The following is a 22,471-nucleotide window of genomic DNA, read 5'->3' as shown; positions in this document are numbered from 1 at the left end:
GGAGGAGTAACCTCTCCTTTCTGCATGTCCTTCCCATACATTTGTATCTCAGATACCATTGCGACTGAGCTTCTAAAAGGAAATATGTAGAATGATACAGAAATGTATCCGCAGCACCTGAAATCCACCAAATCTTCCAAACATGCATCTATTAGAGGGGGTTGAGGAGCCTGGATCCTATCCCAGGAAAAAAACAGAACACAGGAACATTCCAGATGGGATGCAGTCACATGCTGAGGGTGACTTAGAGACAGCAAGGCAGCTAAAGTGAATTTCCGCAGGAGGAACTCAGACAAACATGCAAACATGAATTTGGTTAGAATTGAACCGAAAAGCCTAGCAATGTGAGCAGTCAAATGAGCAGTGAGTGTGACTGTGCTGTCTGTAAGTGTACTGCTCAAGCATCCATATTCAGCCAAGTTAAACTATGTGATATCCATCCACTCAACCGTCTTTCAGCTGTTGTTTCCCGTAAATTCACGTTTTACATGTGAGACTGCTGTTTTTAGGTCTTTTTAGGTTGTTATCTCACGGTTTAAACCAAAGAAAAAAAAACAACCTGCTGCAAAGACTTATCTGAATACACATAAAAATATACGCCACTCTCTTTAGTCTCCCAGTATTCATTTTCATTTTGTAAATGAGTATTACGGTGGCTGCGTCCCATTCAGCAGATGTGAGTCTGCTGAGAGTCAACAGACTGTGGTGACGTATTTTGATGTACAATACAAAGTGCACAAGTGTGTCTAAACAGCCCAAGTTCACGGGGATTTCTTGGAAACAATGGGACACACTTGAAGGGTAAACAAGAGACAAGCTACAACTGTGCTGTCAGTTGAGTTAGTTGTGATTAGGGCTGTGCCTCACTGTAGCCTAGGCTATGTAAACATTCGTCATTCAACTTTTCGCACAATGAAATTTCATCGGAAGCATATTGGGTTCTGATAAGCAGACTTCCTCTCATTCGTTGTTGCCATTAGTCATCACTGATGTGGTGAATTGTGCTCTATATACTTAGCTTGGGGGATCGGGGAGGGCACTATGAGCTGCTTCAGGTTTTACAAAGTACAATAAAACTGAAAGGCTCCTGTGCCGCCCTGCGATGGGCTGGCCCCCCCATCCTGGGTTGTTCCCTAGCTCGTGCCCATTTCTTCCGGGATAGGCTCAGGACCCCCTGCGACCCAGAAGGATAAATGGATGGACAATGGATGGATGGATGGGCGCCTGTGCTTGGCTAAATGCTTCAGTTCTTGTGCTTTGACTGGTTTGTTTCCTTGACTGAAAGACCCATCCGGCTTTTTCTCATTTACATTAGTGACACATGCATTATTATAGGAGACTGACCAATCAGCACGGAGCAAGAACTCGATGCTTAAGTGAAATCGAGTTCCTTCTAATTGAAATGGTAGATTACAAATCCGGTATAACTCAGCCTGACATGGATCATCTGGTCACCCTATGCTTAGCTAAACATTGCTTCCATGCTGTATTTGCCAAAGTGTGGATAAGATGCACGTCAAGCGTGCAGCACTTGGCTAATTTGAGGAACGGGACACTCTGGAATACTTAGTATGTGCATGAATGTTCACGCCAAGTGTGGTAGTTTGTATATGTGGACCAAGTAGGATAAATGGCACACAGCCTGTGTTCCTCTGCTGCGAACCCAGATAGTAAAGTAGTATTATGACACTGCTGTCCCGAGATAAGTCGACCAAATCCCAAATGCCCCCTGCATTATTCTTCAAAGTTTTCAGAGCAGTGGAACCTTCAGTATGACCGTATCAAGAAATCAAAACTTTGAGAAATCAAAAATCAAATTAATTATAATAATAAAAGCAAAAGATATAAGCAAAAGGAGTCATTTTTATGGCTCACAGTTTTCACCAAAATGTACAAGTTTTTCAACACCAGCTCGCTTTTCACTGCAGTTATATTGACGTGCATGAAGCCCCTCGCAGGCAGTACAGGTCAAACACTGGAATGGAACATCAGTCCACTGCTGGGTATCATATGCTATATGCCTCGTGCCCATTGCTTCCGGGATAGGCTCCGGACCCCCCGCGACCCAGTAGGATAAGTGGTTTGGAAAATGGATGGATGGATATATATATATATATATATATATATATATATATATATATATATATATATATATATATATATATATCCAACCTCCTATTTAAAAGAAAATACTCCAGAACAGCTGAAAGAAATGGATTCTGTGGGGTGTCAAGTGTCAAGCCCTCATTTTGTGCACATAATACTTCCTGTGCCACAAAAAGCATTACTTAATGATGCTGCATTTTGTCTACAAAAAGACAAACTTAAAAAAAAAAAAAGTGGTTTTACGTCGCAGTCAATCTCCAAACCCGGCAACTTCTTTACCGAACTTCCTACAGTGGAAAATTTAAGCAAGCTGGAACTGCGCTATAAATAGTCTCTCTGGTTCCCATATGAAGGTGGAAAACCACCATTAGGTTTTACATCCAGCAAAGGTAACTTTGGTCACAGTAAACCAACGCCTCATGTAACACAAACTGACGACCTGCACAAAAATTCCAATTCTTGTTCGTTCACTGTCTATGTTATATTTTTACTTATTTGACTCATTACCACAGACGTTTATGACTTTACATTTCTTAACAACAAATAAGTTTCCAGGTCAAATTATTAATAGAAAAATAAGTATATAAGCCTATAATCTAAAAGTATACTGTAAGTATATAAGTCCATTAGCTAAAAAGAATGCATTAAAGAAATATTTGGAAAGATTTCTTTCCATTGTTCCAGACACAAGTGCTTTCAGTTGATGCTTGAAAAACAAAGGGAAATATACATTGACGCTGACTAGACAGACAATGTTTCCTAAGTAATCAGAAAGGAAGATGAAATTAAAAACGGTTTAATTAAGACCATGTTTTTAGTAAACACATTCATAACAAATAATAATGCATTTATAAAGCATTATGAATATGACTATAAATATTAATAAAAAGGCATAACACATTATAGCCATGTGCATTATTCATTATGAATGTTTTATGAAGCTCTCATCTATAATATACTATAGAGCCCTTTATAATGCTTTATAATTGTCGCTATAAACATTAAGGATGTCTTATAACTGCATTATAAAGGTATCTATAGTGAATTAGAGATGACAGCTTCACAAGGCAGTCATAATGCATAACATGGTTATAATGTGTATATTTATACAGCAATGTTTATAATGCATTATGACTGCATTAAAATACATTATTAATGTGTTTATGTCAGCCCCTGATTGTCCGAACCTCTTGTCGGCCGGCTGTACCACGCCCCCCTCGTTAACCTCCTGATTGTCCGACCCTCCTGTCGGCCGGCTGTACCACGCCCCCCTCGTTAACCTCATGTGGAATCCCCGCGTTTACCAGCTGTTTACCACAGCAGGGCAGATCCTGCCTATTGGTCTCCCGGAAAGGGAGAGGACACCAGCGCCTGGGTAGGGTCCTGCCCACCATGCATCCTGGCTCACCTTTGGTTCCCCTGGCTCTGGTTCGGTGGTCTCCTGCGGGTCCTCTGGCTTCAGCTCAGCGGTCGCCTGTGGTTCCCCTGGCTTCAGCTTGGAGGTTGCCTTCAGCTCCACCTGTGGCACCTTGTCGGCCGGCTGTGGTCCCGTCTCTGCTGCCTCGTCGGTCGCCTGCGGGTCCCCCGGCTCTGACTCATCGGTCTCCTGCGTCATGGCCGGCTGTGGCTAAGCCTTCGCCTGTCTCGGCTTCTCTTTCCTCCTACCCTCCGCCAGTGTCCCCTTCATCTTCCTCCTCGCCTCCTCCACCAGTCCCTCTGCCTTCCTTCTTGCCCCCTTCAGCACTCCCTCCGGCTCCTCCTTTCGCTTGATGAGGGTCCCTTCTTCTTCGGCCTCGCTGGTCTGCCTCTTACCCGCTGGGGTTCCCTCCAGCTCCCCGTTTCCCCCTGCCATTGCCTTCCTGCCTCTTGGTTTTGTGTCCCCTGTGTCTGCTCCTCATCCCTCTCTTTCTCCTTTGTTCACTCCTGGTCCCTTCGTTCCTCCTGTTGGTGTTCGGCCTGTGTCTCCTTTCTTAGTGCCCCGTGGTTTGTAAGTGGTTGTCTGGCTTGTCTCTGTGCCTGTTCTGTGTGTCTGACCTTTTCCCGATGCCCCATTTGTGGTCCTGCTTTGGTTTTCCAGGTCCCGTGTCCCTGGTCTCGGCTCTTCACTCCACTTAGGCGCGCCCAGTGTGTGTACCTTTGCGGGGGGTTTCTGTCACGCCCTGCTCGTCCGACCCTCGTGTGTGCCATGCCCCCCCTCGTTACCCTCGTGTGGAATCCCTGCATTTACCAGCTGTTCCTTGTTTCCATCATTAGTTCTGTGTATTTTAGTCCGCGTTTGAGTATGTTTCAGTAGGTCTGTCATTGAAGTCTGATTGTTTAGTCTGGTGAGGTGTTCTCACGTTCTCGGCTTCTTTCCATGTCCCTTCTCCAATTGCTCATTAAATCCTGCGTTACCCAATCCAACGTGTTCCTCTCCTGCTTTTCCGGTCTGTGCAGTGTGTCACAACAGTTCATAAACTACCATAACATGGCATAGTATTACCTTTAAAACACATGAATTAATCAAAAGCTGAAAATATAACAACACCAATTGTTAGATTCCCAAAAAAAAGGCAGGAGTCAGTTACAAAGGAGGCCCAGGACTTGAGGGAGCTGCCTATGGAGGTGACAGTCCCCCGATGACTCCTCTGTGACTAAGCGGCTTACCGCCAGGCATGCCCCATAGAACGCTATGCAGATATAAGTCCCACAAACAATTTAATTAGCAGATTAAGAGCAACGAGCCGTATGGGGAGAGCTGGTACAGCCAGGCACACAAACGCGGCATTCTGACAGCAGGAGACAGCAGTCTAATCAGGTCCTGTGGGACAGGCAAGGCAGAGAGGTATGGGATATGCCAGCCTCGTTTGCCCTGTGTGTCCTCATTGCAGAAAACAAGACATGAATAACGTTTTAAAAATATATACAGGACCAGTCAAAAGTCTGAGTACTGCTGGAAACTAGGGTTGATGTTTCACATGAAATATTTTCCATATTAATGCTCGGTAATGAAAAGAACACACTGCAATATGCAAAACCGGAAGATAAAGAGAACCAAAGCAGTGTAAAAATTAAAAATTCTCTCTAAAGATTCTGCTCCTTAAAATATCCACATTTCTCATAACAACACAGGGCAATCTATTTGGCAGGAGCACCTGACACCTTGGCAGCTGTATCGTGGCAGTTCCCCGAGACGTCGGGTGTTGGCTGCTTTTCTGCGACTCTCCAACCCAAGTCCTCCTTTACAGGTTCTACGGGATAGCGGACTAGGGACTGGGCTGGCCTGGTCATTAGTCTGAGTTGTCCTTCACTTTCCTTCTCCAGATAGTTCTCAGAATTCTGAGGCGTGTTTTGGCTTGTTACCTAAAGAATACATTATTTCCCAACCTGCTGTAATACGGAAGGAAAGGCAAGCATCTGAGATAGCTTGAATTTTGTAAAGGTCGCCATCACAGCAACCCTAGACCATAACACAGTCTTTTCAGAGGGGACCACACATCCAGAACTCATACACTGACCCTTTCTGCATATTATAAATACATTTCAGCTACACCCAGTAGCCCATGAGAATGACTTACACTCTTGTTAAAATACACCAATAAAGACAGTTTAAAACTGATACAATTCTGGTTTCAATCAGGTATGCATGGACCTTTAACTGGCACTGGATATCGTTATTGTACTGTACATAATTTTTGCTCTGGGTATCACATCTGTGCTTGGGGTTTGAACCCCATTCCTGCTGTTAGTGGAGCTGGCTTGTCTGCCTTGTGTTTCCTCCATGTAGTTCAGTTCATTGCCCTGTGCTGGACTGGCATTCCGCCCCGTCTGTACCCTGTTTTGTGTGCCTGCCTAGAGAAATGACCATCACAAAAATCACTTTAGGTCATATGAACTGTGCTTTAATATTGCTGGTGTGGAAGATCCTGGTATGAATTTATGTAAATGCAGTCAAGTTCCAGAACACACTGGAAATAATGTAAAACATGGAAACCGTGACATTTCTGTTACCTTCTATTAGAATTTTTAAACCTGTTTAATGCAGTCTGATCTACCACCATAAAGGAAGTCCCATGAAAATAGTGGCCTCAAATGAAGGAATCTTCAGACAAAACCTTCCATCTCCTCAACACGTATCCAGTACAGGGTCAGGTAGGGTGGGGACTAGAGTCGACCCACCTTTGGTGGAACACCAGTCCATCACAAGGGCACTCACTCACACATTCACTGATGCACTCATTGATCACTCACTTACTCACTCACTCACACACTCACTCATGCACTCAATCAAACACTTACTGATACACATACTCACTCACTCACTCAGAAAAAGGACTCAAATTCATGAAAACTCCACATGCAGATAGTAGGCGCTGGAAGTGTTAAGTGTGAGTGTGTCAGTGTATACTGTAGCGTTATTTCAATATCTTTCTTGTTCTCTCTACCCAAGGTTACAGTAGCTGGAAATGTGTCTCTTTTCCCTCATCAGAACAACAGTCGGCAGATCCAGTCCCAACATTAGAGCTGTAGTTCACTTAGGGATTTGATTTGGACTCAGAAATTTTAAATAAACAAATGTCGCTGTACCATTTTACTGACAAGAATATGGGAATAGCACTGGGATGTAATTAATCACCAATAAGACATTCAGCGATCTGAATGCATAAACCAATAATCCGATAATACAATATTTGTTTGTGTGCTATTCCAAACAACCCATAGCCTATATTCAATTATGTTTAAAAACGCAAAATTCTGGAGGCATTCAAATAATATATTCAATAAGTCATTACCAAGATCTGTGCTGTGGTAGATGTGACCTGTCTTTCCCACAGAGATCAATCAGACTACCTTTGGCTTTATGTCTAGCAGAAGCAGGGTCCATGCTACAGATCCAAATGAATAACTGAGACCAGAGCTGGAAGGACTTTTCTTTAACAAGGGCCAAAGATGAACCCATTTTGTGCGAACCCCCCAGTGGTGCAGCTTGCCTAAGGGCCACATGGGCGTAGATCGGCACTGGGGTTCCAGTTTCAGGTCCAGGGCATTCTGAGCTCAGCTGTACTTCCCAGACCAGCAGCCTGACGATGCAGACCCCTCTTCTTGTAGCAGCCAAACGTAATTTATGTCCATCCACCTCCAGGTCAGGTATTTCATTAAAGCCAAGCATCTATCCAGACAGGCGTAGCAGGTGTTGCTGGCCGATGTGAGTAGTGCTTTCACCTCACGTTGCCCACTTGTATTTTATTGTATTGCTTTATTGTTGTGATCCGTGTTTTAGTTTTATCATCACCCCCTGACTCGAGCAGCGCATCACAAATGAACAGCCCAGTCTCTACTGCACGTCCACAGCCTCGAAGTTCCCAAGTGGGTCGAGTGTGATGAAGCCCCGAGTGAACAGCAAAGGGACCAACATATTCCCTTTAACTAAGCATATAATGATCTGAATCTCAGGCAAAACCCTGAAGTCCACGAGAACGTCACTTCACAGCCACAAAGATCTCTGAGTGAAAGGAAATCCAGCATCCTGAGGGAGCACAGAGCGCTTCAGCATGGACTCAGCGAGCGCTCATCCCAGCAGCCTCACCTCACCACCCCGGCGCTGGAAAAAAACACGCAAATCTCCTGGATTAATGTCTTTAGTCAGCATTGCTGGTGGATCTGATTAAAAACCAAAGTTTGTAGAGCATGTCCCATGAGTTATACCTCCTGTACTAAAATAAAACAACACTCATAAAAGCCAAGCTGTAGGAAAATAGCTTGTTCAAGGAACTATTTATTCAGTTGCTGAAAGGTTAGAGATCTTCAGGAACATTAATGTGTTTGTCACAAGGAAATATCCTTGTGAAAATTCAAAGGGGCGGAAAGGCAGCCAGAGGCAGTTTTGTTGCTCGCCGTACAGCACCTACTTAGAATAGCGGGGAACAATTTCTTGACCTGGCAGCCACCTTTGCGCCGGCCATTAGAAGCTGGGGTCCTCCCTGGAGGGGGGGCTGTAATCCTCCCTGACCTCATGTAGCTTAATCTAGACCTTTTCCAACTGTTGCAGTGGTGATGGAACAATGCAAACGCCTTGACCTTTCTCACCTGGAGGGTTCCGCCTCTGTGAATTCCCCCGGCACTCTCACTGACATATATGGATTCGTGCATCTCCAGTGCAGGTGACACATGACCTTCTCCCTCTTCTCAGCGTATCTGGGACAAATCTCCACCTGCATGGGCATTCATCACCTGAAGCCGGAACCTTCTGGGGCGGCACCGCTCATCTTGGATGCCGGACTTGGCTCTTCCCGTCACGCTCTGCTGGCTCTGCAGTCCCAATGCCGCCAACCCTGCTCTGTCCTGTCTCTTCAAGGCTGAGTTTCCGGAGCTCCCCTGCTGCCCCCCCGCCATGCAGACATGTCATCCTACCCTGCTGCCTCGGTGGCCTCCACCCTTCCTGGTTCAGCCTCATAGAAGCTGCTCCTCAGGACTTCCTGAAGACACTGCAGTAACAGCTCACTTACACAGCGTTCTTCATCAACATACATACATGTTACACGGCACCACTATTGTTATACCAGGACATGTCTGCATCATACCATTTTATATATTAAGTGTTTGTAGGAAACGGTATTGATGGCTTCACATGTTAGAACTGATAAACCAATTTCCACTGAAGATTAGATTCTCTTTATTCTGGATATCCCACACTAATGAATAATGTTACGAATGAGAATTCCTCAGGTACGGTTTACTAATGAAAGCCTTATATGTTTTCAATCATGTACACGGCCCACCGGACTCTGAAGAGAAAATACAAGGTCATAAGTTAAAGGTACTTTATACTTTCCCCGGAGGAAACATCTCCCATAATGCTCACTGAGAGTGATGCAGGTGAGAGCAGAGGATCTGCCAGTGTCCATCCATCCCCCCCCCCGGCACTGGTGGGGTTAAGAGTCTTGTTCAGTGCTTCAGCATGATATGAGTACCCTGCTGACCCACCGGATGCGATCCAGCCCCCGAGCTGCACATCTCCTTCAGAAATAGTGCATTTGTAGCTTCACCATTTCCTGGTTGAAGCAATACATTAGTAGAACTGAGGAGAGCGATATCAGCAGAACAGACCTTGAGCTCAGAACCATTTCACCCCTCCGTGTCAGAAGAAACCTTTCCTGGCGTTCTGTCTCCCCGACGACCTCACTAAACTCCTCCTCCCGAAGCCCTGCCCCAATGAAACGGCAGCATCTTCTCATCACTATGTGCCATTGCCGCCTTTCCCCTCATGCTGTAATCACAGGAAGCTTCCTACCGTGCCTGATACTGCCTGCGCAGCCTAATGAGAGCATGGGGAGGATGGCACCGGGGGGGGGGGGGGGGGGGGGCGTGAGAGGGGGACAGCTCAACGTGGCAGATGCATTGAGAGTCTTTACGATGCGAGCAGTTCACTGAGTACGAGGCGAGGCAATTCGTCTGATGACAGCAGCGGTGTTCACTGCCAGGGGAATAGATCCCACTGTCAGGGTAATGAAGGCAGGAGACATTGAGACATAGAAACTTCAGCTTCTGTCACCCAGAAGAACAATCGGCTGGGGCTGAGAGAAATAGGAATGGAAGGCTTTCGAGGAGTGTTGTGGAGCGTGCCATCGGTAGAGCGAGCTGTTCCTCCGGCCCGGAAGATGCGCAGCCCCGTCAAAAGGTTCAGACGCAAATGTGGCTTTTTTTACGTTTTAACCTTTCTGCTCGCGCTGAAAGGAGACTGCGTCAACATGACAGAAGGAGATTTAGCATGCTGCAGACGGGCACGCAGTGTGAAGCGAAGGGGGTACAGAAATATATATTAACAATAAAGCAGAGAGCACGGAATGTCAGTGCGTACCCAGTGAGTCAAAGTCGCGGCACAGGTAGAATGCGGAGAGGGTGACGCAGGCGCACGGGGTCTACCTGTGCCTTACACCCCTCACACACCACGCCACGCTGCAAGACATCTACAATGCACATCTGAATCACAGCTGCAAATTCACAACACTCGCCCTAGCCCCTTGGTGGCTGCGCTCAGTCATTTCCGCTTCTGGCTGCCCACGGAAAGAAGGGAAGCAGGAGAGCACATCCGCACGTGCCGGCGGACGGCTTCCAAAGCCGGTGTGTTGACTCGTTTCCATGGAAACCCAAGGCTGGCTATTCTATCCTTATAAACCAATATAGATGTGCTTTACAGCAGAGTGCCTAACAAGATCTGAAAACGGATCTCAACATGACAGCATCCTGCCATAAAGCACGCTCACGGACAGGCGCTCTTTTCCCCGATAAACTAGCATTTCCACATCGGCACCAGAAGGGCGCAAAATACAGTGAGCGACCTCATGCAAATGCCATCTCACAAGGTTGTCCCAGTGAATCTCCCACAACACACTGCGTGTCACTGTTACCTGTGTCATTTCGTGCATTATAAATTAATTTTTTAAATGACCGCCACACACACAATACTTTTACTTTTAACAACTTTTTTAGATACATTCTACATATATACTGCGTCTCATTAAATTTGCATTATTACTTTCTTATAAAGACATTGTATCACTGCCCTCCGGAGTAAACTGCGGCACATTTTAAAACAGGCACACCAAGCCAGGTGTGCACCCAGCCGCACCCCATCGCTTCCCGTTCTGCCTTCTCTGAATGCTAAAACACACCTGTAGCTCACAACTTGGTCAATTAGCAGAGAATAAATGCACCTGGTTTCCATTAACTCCTCATGAGTATTGATTTTTCCCACCACACTGAATGTTAGTTACATGGCTTGCTTTCAGAATATGACCTCCACTTGCTATTCTGCTTTTCTGACTCTTCTTCCAGTATTTTAGGCTCCATATTTGGCGTTTGGCATTTGTCCTTGTCGACGTCTGCCTGTCCCTGGACCGTGGACTCCAATGCTGGTTTGGATCTGTCTGCCTTCATTTCTGTCTGCCTGTCTTGCAGCGCGTGATTCCAGAAATTAACGGACTGCTCCTGCGCTGGGATCCTCTCTCTGTCCAGCCATTACAGACAGAAACTGTTTCAGTGCTTAGAGCAAAGGATGTCCAGGGAATGGCACTGAAGTAAACCAAATCCAACCAAGTGACTTCTAAGGACTGGCTGCAAACTTGTTTAAAGATATAAATAACTAAAAATGAATCAAAGCTTATTCAGGTGGTTTGAGATTCCTCTAAGATGTCCAGAATATAAATGACAAAAAGAGCTACTGAAGAGCACAGCAGGTAGCACTAAATCATCAGCCCCTGCTTTCTCCAGCAGCCCCACAATGTCAGGATCAGTCCCTTTCCTTTCCCTTTGGTACTGTATGTCTGTTCCCTGTTTGACCAACAGGTGTCACTGGTCATCCCATGTCCTAGTGTTTCCCTCTTCCTCCGACTACCGTGTGATTTAACGGGATAAGCATTTGGCTGTCCATCCAGACTCCCCTTTTGCCGTGGGTTCAAGGCTGGCAGTTTTTCTTCCCTGTTTGTAGTAGATTCAGTTTCCCTTGGTGTTTTTGTAATTGGCCTCACCTGCTCTTTGTTATGCATGTGTATATATGTGCTTGTCCTCGCCTTGTTTCCTCCGTTGGTAATTATGGTTGTTGCCGTGTTTGATGTCTTGTGGTTTCCCAGTGTTCCAGGCCCTGCTGATAGTTAGTCCTTTCTTGTGTTCACCCTGCCTTGGTTTTGACCCCATGTGGTCCTTTAGGTTTTTTTTCTTTATGTTTATTGATGATACATTCACCCTTGTCGGAGCCGCCCGCGGGTCGTCCATCTGATCATCATGCCCCGCCATAACACTAAAAGGTGTCTAGTGACCATGAATGGGTGCAGCAGAAGGTTAACTCTGGGGACATCTGAACATGTCACGCCGTTTCATCAGTGAATGGGAAACACTACGTTACTTCCCTTACTTTAGACCTTTTCCTAAATTTCTCCATATTCTATCCCCTGGACCAATCAGAAATATGATGGCAAGTCCAATGTGAAATCTGTTCCACATCTGAGCAGCAGTGCCACCCTTTTGGTGGAGCACATCTCAGGCCACCATCGGGTAGTGCTACAGGTTCAACAGATCCTCAGTCACCAACCCATGAACTCCTAGCAGGTTGTCTCGGTCACTCTGAGCTGATCAGCTGAATAACCAGGACAACTATCCATCCTTCCTTAGGTCAATGGTATCGATTTGTCCGGGTTGCTCCTGGTCCCTAACAAAACACACCAGATTAAAAGCCCCCACCATCCATGCTGTACAGGAGTCATGCAGGAGGAATAAACAACACATTTGCCAAGGTCCTGTTCTCAGGACATCTGTAAGAACTCTGGATTGGCCATGACCAGGTGTGTGTGTTCTAAGAGGGCTTTGAACCTGCAGGCTTACTTGTGGATCTTGTGGTCGTGCAGGCTGTCATCTTTGTCAAGCAGGATGGGTGTGTGCTGGATGTGGGGGCCACTGGGGGCCAGCGAGCGCTTCCTCAGGGAGAGAAGACTCCGGCAGAAGTGAGCGCCCATCTCCTCCAACTGCTGGGTGCCCACCTGCAGGCCCTGTGGAGGGGGTGGGGGAGACATGGGATGGCGAGGAATCATCACATCATCACAGGAGTCTTCACAGGAATCATCAACACAGGAATCATCGTCACATCATCACACAATATCATCACAGGAATGATCAACACAGGAATCATCATCACAGGAATGATCAACACAGGAATCATCATCACAGGAATCATCATCACATCATCACAGGAATCATCATCACATCATCACAGGAATCATCATCACATCATCACAGGAATAATAAAGATGTTATGGCCCATGAGCCAATCCTGATGCCATTGACACATTCAGTGACGTGTAACAGAAGAATGGAGATGCCTCATTCAGTGAATTTTTCATCGCACTGTGAAATCCTGCAATGTATAACACTGCTTTCCCTTCTTGAAAAAGCTTCAACGTAAAAAAACCTGCATTAGAAGAAGCAGATGCCTTTACTTCCAATCTTCAAGAAAATCCACGCCCTCAACAGTATACTGATATATGACCTACTTACTTTCTTCCTCATCTAAACACATGCTCCACCTCTACATGACATAAAGTCTGGCCTACGGATCATTTTGCAGAAACAGATAAATAAATAAGCAAACAAATAATCCAGCGATTCCACAGCCACCGCCGGTGACGCGCAACATTTTTAAATGTTAACAGCTGGCGGATTCACACGTCTCTCTGTTTTTCTTGCCTTCCTGACTATGCACTCTCTCAGCATCTTTAGCATCCTTCTGTTTTTGCAGCACACAGAATCCTTCTTCCCAGCTGGCTGCTAAATCATGTGACTATCATGTATTCACCTCGGCCACCCTAATGGGACAGAGATCACCGCTGTTCCGGTTTTCCCATGAGCCATTCTGGCTCAAATCTTGTGTTCGGCCTCAGATTCATCTCTATCCGGCATGCGTCCCCCCCCCCCCCCCCCCCCCACACACACACACACCTCTCTAGATAACAGGAAACCGGACAAGTGCTTGGTATGAAAGGGAAGTCAGCACAGACCCCCCCCTACACCCAAAAGGTTGCCCCTCCCCCAGTGCTGGAACAGTAATAAGATGTGGTAGTAGATTTATGGAGGGCTAGGTTTTGGTCTGCTATAACTGGGGAGTGCACTGCGGTCCAGGGATGGTGCTTCAATAATTCAGGGAGGTTGGGGTGCTTTGTTGTGGGGGGGGGGGTCTACATGTGCAGAATGCATATTGCCCTGCCTGTTTACTCCGAGAGAAACTCGCTGCCTGTCATGTTTGTGCCATGGAAGCATGGCAGCCCAGTGGATAACTGACTCACTGGCCACTCAGAGGGCGTCAGACATCAAGGCGCCTGACAGGCGGGAGGTCCTGCAGCCGGGGGCTCGGCGAGGCTGACACGCATGTTGGATCTGCCATGGTGAAAACACAGCGAGGTGCAGCACATGTCCTATTTATAGCTTACAGAGTGTGTCTCCGCAAGCTCCATGAGCAATTTAAAGGCCATCAGCAACTCTTTAACACAGAGAAAAGGTCAAGCGCACGGGAGGCAGATCTTGAGATGTCTTTTCTTCTCCACATGGGGGAGAAAGCGCTCATCCTGGTCGGGGTCACAGGGCTGGGGTGCAGCCCAGACAGGATGCCAGTCGATCGCAGGGCACACACAACTAATATATGGCCAATAACGTCACTGCGTGTCTTTGGCCTGTCTGGAGTCCGGACTGTCCTGAGAAAAGCCACATAGGCCTCTTTGCATTTCTGCTCGAATGCTTTCATTTTTGTAAAATTTAGCTCTGCTTTTAATTATTAAAAAAATAAGCCTGAAGCAGGTATGGTAACTAAAGTGAATGATGGACCGACAGCATGAAAGTCTGTAGTACAGGCGGCTAATGAGCCAGAGTTGGCGATGGACTGAACGTCAGCAACCTGCAAACCCAAATGGGATGATCCCTCTCACCCACGACCAGCTCCATTCTTAAGGGAATTACCAGAACAATAGTTAGTGCCATTCAGTTGTTACCAGTCATCAGCCACCACAGAAACATTAAGAATACATTCTAAACATGAATTGAACACAAAACAACTAATGACACAGTTGGCAATTTCATAAACAAAGACTCGTTTTTTTCCCCATAACCTCAGGAGGAACTGAAAAGGTAATATTAATGATTTGCTTACCAAGTAGGCTGCCCTTCCAAACTGAAGGCTGTTTATAGCGACTGTAGTGCCCCCACAGCCCCTGTGATGGCCTCCATGTGGCCCCCGTGACAGTCCCTGTGTGTGGCCCCTGGTAATGGCCCCCATGTGCGGCCCCCATGTGTGACACCTGGTAATGGCCTCCATGTGCGACCCCCATGTGTGACCCCTGGTAATGGTCCCTATGTGTGCGGGCCCTATGTGTGGTCCCTGGTAATGGCCCTCATATGCGGACCCTATGTGAGACCCCTGGTAATGGCCCCTGTGTGCGGCCCCTATGTGTGACCCCTGGTAATGGCCCCTGTGTGTGGGCCCTATGTGTGACCCCTGGTAATGGTCCCCATGTGCAGTCCCTATGTGTGGCCCCCGTGTGTGGCTCCCGGTGACGGCCTTGAGTGTCTGTTTTCTTCACAGACCTGCCTGCTTTTCTTGACACTTCCTGTGCTCACCTTCAATGGAGGGCTTCTAACAAGCACCAAACGGCAGCGCTGCCCTCTCCAGGCCAATACGGTTTTATCCTTCTGCCTCGATGGACCTTTTTAAAGATCTACTCACAGCTGCCCCGGGAACAACCCCCCCATCATGTTTACCTGTCAGACACCAAAGGAAAACTCAGGTGAGGCTCGGAGTGCATTACTGAGAGGAATTATGGGAGCGGTTGGGTCACCCAATCATACACCAGCCTATAAGCATGTCATATTTCAATACAATGTTTATTATTATTATTATAATCATTATTATTATTATTATGGTAACACTATATATGTTTTGTATAAGCATTTTAATTTATTTAAAGTGTTTACCCCTCCTGGAGCCGACACCTTATCGTGGTGGAGGGGTTTGCGTGTTACAATGATCCCAGGAGCTATGTTGTCTGGGGCTTTATGCCCCTGGTAGGGTCACCCAAGGCAAACAGGTCCTGGGTGAGGAACCAGACGAAGCACGGCTCAAAAACCCCTTTATGATGAGAAAAATCTTGGATTCACGGTTTCCCTTGCCCGGACACGGGTCACCGGGGCCCCCCCCTGGAGCCAGGCCTGGGGGTGGGGCTCGATGGCGAGCGCCTGGTGGCCAGGCCTACACCCATGGGGCCTGGTCGGGCACAGCCCGAACAAGGCACGTGGGTCCCCCCTCCAATGGGCTCACCACCCATGGGAGGGGCCAAAGGGGTCGGGTGCGAAGTGATCTGGGCGGCGGCCAAAGGCGGGGACCTTGGCGGTCCGATCCTCGGCTGCAGAAGCTAGCTCTAGGGACATGGAATGTCACCTCTCTGATGGGGAAAGAGCCTGAGCTGGTGCGCGAGGTTGTGAAGTTCCGGCTAGATATAGTCGGACTCACCTCGACGCACGGCTTGGGCTCTGGAACCAGTCTCCTTGAGGGGGGTTGGACCCTTTTCCACTCTGGAGTTGCCCGCGGGGAGAGGCGCCGAGCGGGCGTGGGCATACTTATTGCCCCCAGGCTGGGCGCCTGTTCATTGGGGTTTACCCCAGTGGACGAGAGGGTAGCCTCCCTCCGCCTTCAGGTGGGGAGACGGGTCCTGACTGTTGTTTGCGCTTATGCGCCAAACAGCAGTTCAGAATACCCACCCTTTTTGGAGTCCTTGGAAGGGGTGTTGGAGAGCGCTCCTCCTGGGGACTCCCTTGTTCTGCTGGGGGACTTCAATGCTCACGTGGGCAGCGACAGTGAGACCTGGAGGGGCGTGATTGGGAGGAACGGCCCCCCCGATCTGAACCCGAGCGGTGTTTTGTTATTGGACTTCTGTGCTCGTCACGGACTGTCCATAATGAACACCATGTTCAAGCATAAGGGTGTCCATATGTGCACTTGGCACCAGGACACCCTAGGCCGCAGTTCGATGATCGACTTTGTAGTCGTGTCGTCGGACTTGCGGCCGCATGTTTTGGACATTCGGGTGAAGAGAGGGGCGGAGCTGTCAACCGATCACTACCTGGTGGTGGGTTGGCTCCGCTGGTGGGGGAGGAAGCCGGCCAGGCATGGCAGGCCCAAGCGTATAGTGAGGGTCTGCTGGGAACGTCTGGCGGAATCCCCTGTCAGGGAGAGTTTCAACTCCTACCTCCAGCAGAACTTCTCCCATATCCCGGGGGAGGCGGGGGACATTGAGTCCGAATGGGCCATGTTCCGTGCCTCCATTGTGGAGGCGGCTGACCGGAGCTGCGGCCGCAAGGTGGTCGGTGCCTGTCGCGGCGGTAATCCCCGAACCCGCTGGTGGACACCGGTGGTAAGGGATGCCGTCAAGCTGAAGAAGGAGTCTTATCGGGCCTTTCTGGCCTGTGGGACTCCAGACGCAGCTGACGGCTACCGGCAGGCCAAGCGGAATGCGGCTTTGGCGGTCGCTGAGGCAAAAACTCGGGTGTGGGAGGAGTTTGGTGAGGCCATGGAGAACGACTTCCGGACGGCTTCGAGGAGATTCTGGTCCACCATCCGGCGGCTCCGGGCGGGAAAGCGGTGCAGCATCAACACTATTTATGGTGGGGATGGTGCGCTGCTGACCTCAGCTCGGGACGTTTTGGGTCGGTGGAGGGAGTACTTCGAAGACCTCCTCAATCCCACCGACACGCCTTCCAATATGGAAGCAGAGTGTGGGGACTTGGGGGTGGACTCGCCTATCTCGGGGGTGGAGGTCGCTGAGGTGGTCAAAAAGCTCCTCGGTGGCCGGGCCCCGGGGGTGGACGAGATTCGCCCAGAGTTCCTCAAGGCTCTGGATGCTGCGGGGCTGTCCTGGTTGACACGCATCTGCAGCATCGCGTGGACATCGGGGGCAGTACCTCTGGACTGGCAGACCGGGGTGGTGGTCCCCCTCTTTAAGAAGGGGGACCGGAGGGTGTGCTCCAACTACAGGGGGATCACACTCCTCAGCCTCCCTGGTAAGGTCTATTCGGGGGTCCTGGAAAGGAGGGTCTGCCGGATTGTCGAACCTCGGATTCAGGAGGAGCAGTGTGGTTTTCGCCCTGGCCGTGGAACAGTGGACCAGCTCTATACTCTCAGCAGGGTTCTGGAGGGTTCATGGGAGTTTGCCCGACCAGTCTACATGTGTTTTGTGGACTTGGAAAAGGCATTCGACCGTGTCCCTCGTGGGGTCCTGTGGGGAGTGCTCCGGGAGTATGGGATACCGGGCTCCCTTTTAAGGGCGGTTCGGTCCCTGTATGACCGGTGCCAGAGTTTGGTCCGCATGGGCGGCAATAAGTCGGACTCGTTCCCGGTGAGGGTTGGACTCCGTCAGGGCTGCCCTTTGTCACCGATTCTGTTCATAGTTTTTATGGACGGAATTTCTAGGCGCAGCCAGGGCGTTGAGGGCGTCCGGTTCGGTGACCTCAGGATTAGGTCTCTGCTTTTTGCAGATGATGTGGTTCTGTTGGCCTCATCGAGCCGTGACCTTCAGCTCTCGCTGGAGCAGTTCGCAGCCGAGTGCGAAGCGGCTGGGATGAGAATCAGCACCTCCAAATCCGAGACCATGGTTCTCAGCCGGAAAAGGGTAGAGTGCTCTCTCCGGGTTGGGGATGGGGTCCTCCCCCAAGTGGAGGAGTTTAAGTATCTCGGGATCTTGTTCACGAGTGGGGGAACGATGGAGCGGGAGATCGACAGGCGGATCGGTGCGGCGTCGGCAGTCATGCGGGCGCTGCATCGGTCTGTCATGGTGAAGAGAGAGCTGAGCCAAAAGGCGAAGCTCTCGATTTACCAGTCGATCTACGTTCCTACCCTCACCTATGGTCATGAGCTTTGGGTTGTGACCGAAAGAACGAGATCGCGGGTACAAGCGGCCGAAATGTGTTTCCTCCGCAGGGTGGCTGGGCTCTCCCTTAGAGATAGGGTGAGGAGCTCAGTCATTCGGGAGGGACTCAGAGTAGAGCCGCTGCTCCTCCGCATCGAGAGGAGCCAGATGAGGTGGCTCGGGCATCTGATCAGGATGCCTCCGGGACGCCTCCCTGGGGAGGTATTCCGGGCATGTCCCACTGGGAGGAGGCCCCGGGGAAGACCCAGGACACGCTGGAGAGACTATGTCTCTCGGCTGGCCTGGGAACGCCTCGGGGTCCCCCCAGAGGAGCTAGACGAAGTGGCCGGGGAGAGGGAAGTCTGGGTCTCCCTGCTGAGGCTGCTGCCCCCGCGACCCGACCCCGGATCAAGCGGGAGATGATGGATGGATGGATGGATGGATAAAGTGTTTTATTTTTGAGAAAAACAATTTAGCTGCTCATATATTTAGATTAAATAGTTAAAAACTCAAAAAAAATTGCCCTGTGTGATTTTTAGCTGTGGTTTCACAAAAGTCTTAATAAACTGAAAAGAATGAATAAATTTTAACTGCAGTATGTGGTTAATCAATACATAAGGACTGGTTCAGTGATCACGCAGCCCTGGGACCAGAGAGGTTTTATTGGCAAAAACTGTCTCAGTCTTCCTCTCATTTTGTTTTCATGGCTGAGATGTCTCACTTTATGTGAGTGTCCAGTTTGTCACTTCATGGTCATCATAGCCATCCCACAAGCTCTCTTCAGCTGAAAGAGCAGCCGTCGGAAGGTGTACCTCCTGAGCTTTACTGCATTTAGACCGAGCCTTCACACTACACTACACACTGGATTCACACTGAGCCTTCGCACTACACTACACACTGCATTCACACCAGGCTGTGTTGCGATGCAAGGTCCTTTAAACTACACCTCACACGGCACTCACACCAGGGCTTTACACTAGAAAGCAAACTTTACTCAAATTAGACCTTACCCTACAAAGTAAACTGTACTCACATAGTACCCTTACACTACACTACACACTGCACTGACCTCTGGTCTTTACACTACACCGCACTCAAACTGGGCCTTCACACTACAAAGCAAACTGCACTCACACTGGGTGTTTACACGATATTGCACCCAGATCAGGCCTTTAAATTACACTACACACTGCACTCCCACTGAACCTTTACACTGCACTGTACATTACACTTACACTGAGCCTTTACACTAAAAAGCAATCTGTACTCACACTGGACCTTTACACTATACTGCACGTTGCACTCAGACCAGGACTTAACACTGCACTCCATGCTGCCCTTACACTGGGCCTTTACACTACAAAGCAAACTGCACTCACACTGGGTGTTTACACGATATTGCACCCAGACCAGGCCTTTAAATTACACTACACACTGCACTCCCACTGAACCTTTACACTGCACTGTACATTACACTTACACTGAGCCTTTACACTACAAAGCAAACTGCACTCAGACTGGGCCTTTATCCTACATTACTCTCAGACCTAGCCGTTACGCTACAAAGCAAACTGCACTCACACCAGGCCTTATACTGCACCACACTTCACTCACCCTGAGCCTTTACTCTGCATTGCACACTGCACTCACACCATGTTTTTACACTACACCACACATTTCACTGAGGGCATGTCTCTATGCTATACTGCACACTGTGTTCAGATAGTATCTTCAAAAAGCACTGCACAACCCATTAGGAGCATGTCTTTATGCTACATTGCCCACTGTGCTCAGGCCGAATCATTACAGACTACTGTACATCTGAGACTGTGTCTCTAAGCTACACATTACACTGTGCTTAGACAATATCTACATAGGCAGCAATGTACACTACACTGGGATGGGATCTTTGCACTTCACTGGACACTGTGCTCAGACCGTATGCTAGGACATGGGTCTGACTGGCATGCAAAGATATCTGGGCTATTAGTGCCACACTGAATGCCGCCACTGTAAATGTCTCCTCTGAGGCTGCTTGTTCCAGCCTTTTGTGACATTTGTTAGTCGTTCTGTGAATTCAGCCTCGAGATCTTTTCAATTGAAATTAGATCATGATGAATATTGCATGAAATCACACATACACCATAGGAGACTGACCTTCAGATATGATTTAAGGGGGTCACTGCAGCAGAATGTGTATGTGCGCGTCAGCGTGTTTCCCTGTGTGTGCCTGTGGCTCATCTGTGTACATTTCAAAAGAAAACATTCTTCAGTCATAAACATCTCCGAGGAAGAAGCAGCCTGCAGTGGAACCAGAATGCAGATTTTCACCCCTGCAGAGTTAAAGCCTCGTCATTATATGATGTTGTCACAAACTTGTACAAAATAAAACACTGATTTTCATACTGAGCTGCCTAATTAATTTAAACTGCATGGGATTTTCACTGAAGTGTCCCATGATAAAGGGTACAACAGCCGTTTCCCCTTGGGATCTGAGGCCTTTTTGAGTGCGTGTCCTGAAACACCTCACTACCTGCATTCCAACACGGCTTCATTTATTCCTTACATGTAAGACCCCAGGAGCGATGTGTTGGACCTTAGTGTGTGTTAAAATCTTTGAGACCCATTGACATTCCCTTCTGATCCCCCATCTTTGACATGCAGAGGGTGGGGTTGTCTGGGGGGTAGGGACAGGACTGATTGTACGTGTCTAAGATAGACGCGCGAGAGAGAGAGAGAGAGAGAGCTTAGAGTTTGTGTTTAGACACTGCTTCCATGTCCTTTAAAACCCAACTACTATCTTAACAAAGCTACATTACTGTACATCCTGTGAACCTCTGTGCTACAGGAATCTGTTTGCCACCCTTAGAGAAATGGCATTTATGGATGTTCAAATAGTATACAGCATATAACAGTATGGGGACTGTAAATGAAGAGTGCTGGAGTATGTTAACACCCCCGTAACACAGCGCCGAATCGGAGGGCTCCACTCATTTTTCACTAACTTTCTTTGGTAATTAGCTGTTGTTGTTACTGAAAGCCCATTCATTCAGGATTAATCATTCGTCGTAAGAGACAGCAATAAGACCACAAACACTCAGAAATGTCTCAGGTGCCTGTTAAACATAGCTACTGCCATATTTTATGTCGACCTCATTAAATGTTTTGGAGTCAGATTAATCGCAGCTTAATGCAGTGTCGTAAAGAGTGTGATTCATTGTTATTAACTCTTTATTTTCTCCACCTGGGATTTTAAGGGCTCGGCATGGTTTTAAATTGTTACCCCCCCCCAACTCCCTGGTGGATGGATTGTTTTTTTTTTGTGCATTGAGGCCAAGGATCCCGACCGAGGCTGTGTTGGGGCAAAATGATAGAAGTCGCTTGTAGGGTAATTAGGCTCCCTGCTGTTAACTGCCTTTTCCACCAGCCAGCTCTGTAAGGAATGCGGAAATCCAGGTCGGATCACCGAGGTAATTAAACTCAACCCACAAAATACACCACAAAGGCAATAATGATGAAACTGCCACCAGCTCCCATTAATATTTGGGGAAACATTTCACAAACACTATCATATCAACATTTCAATTAGTATTTAACATTCATACTTCAGTGATAGGGGGGCTGTTTACCAGTCTTCATTGGGCTAAACAGGTTAACTGATTATGAAAGTGTAAATTTCCATTTAATCACAAATCAGTCATATTTAGTTCCTTATAAAAACTAAAAGATATTAATCACAGAATGCATTTGCATAACCAAAAGCACTGTACATACATTAGAAACATGTCCATTCATCATCCTATGTCTCATCCAGGGGTGGAATAATTTCTGCTACAAGCCACCTGGACTAGTTCAGTAAAAAATGTATCCCAACATGCAATTTTCTTACTCGCCGTCAGGTTAGTGTTTAGTTTTCTCTATTCGCTGGGCAGTTTGATATATAATGAATT

At 48.0% G+C, this 22,471-nt stretch overlaps 1 protein-coding gene across 1 annotated transcript in view; it reads right to left on the bottom strand.

Moving 5' to 3' along the window:
• The window catches only part of LOC125706798 (cytosolic carboxypeptidase 4), a 157,703-nt gene that overhangs the window by 21,622 nt on the left and 113,610 nt on the right, over nucleotides 1-22,471 (bottom strand). Inside the window, exon 24 of the mRNA XM_048973633.1 lies at nucleotides 12,463-12,626. Coding sequence (XP_048829590.1) covers nucleotides 12,463-12,626 — 164 coding nt within the window. The remainder of the gene's footprint in view (nucleotides 1-12,462; nucleotides 12,627-22,471) is intronic.

The sequence above is a fragment of the Brienomyrus brachyistius genome, chromosome 13 (genome assembly GCF_023856365.1).
Source record: "Brienomyrus brachyistius isolate T26 chromosome 13, BBRACH_0.4, whole genome shotgun sequence".
Classification (NCBI taxonomy): domain Eukaryota; kingdom Metazoa; phylum Chordata; class Actinopteri; order Osteoglossiformes; family Mormyridae; genus Brienomyrus; species Brienomyrus brachyistius.
The sequence above is the reverse complement of the archived record's forward strand: the minus strand, read 5'-3'. Positions and strand labels throughout refer to the sequence as shown.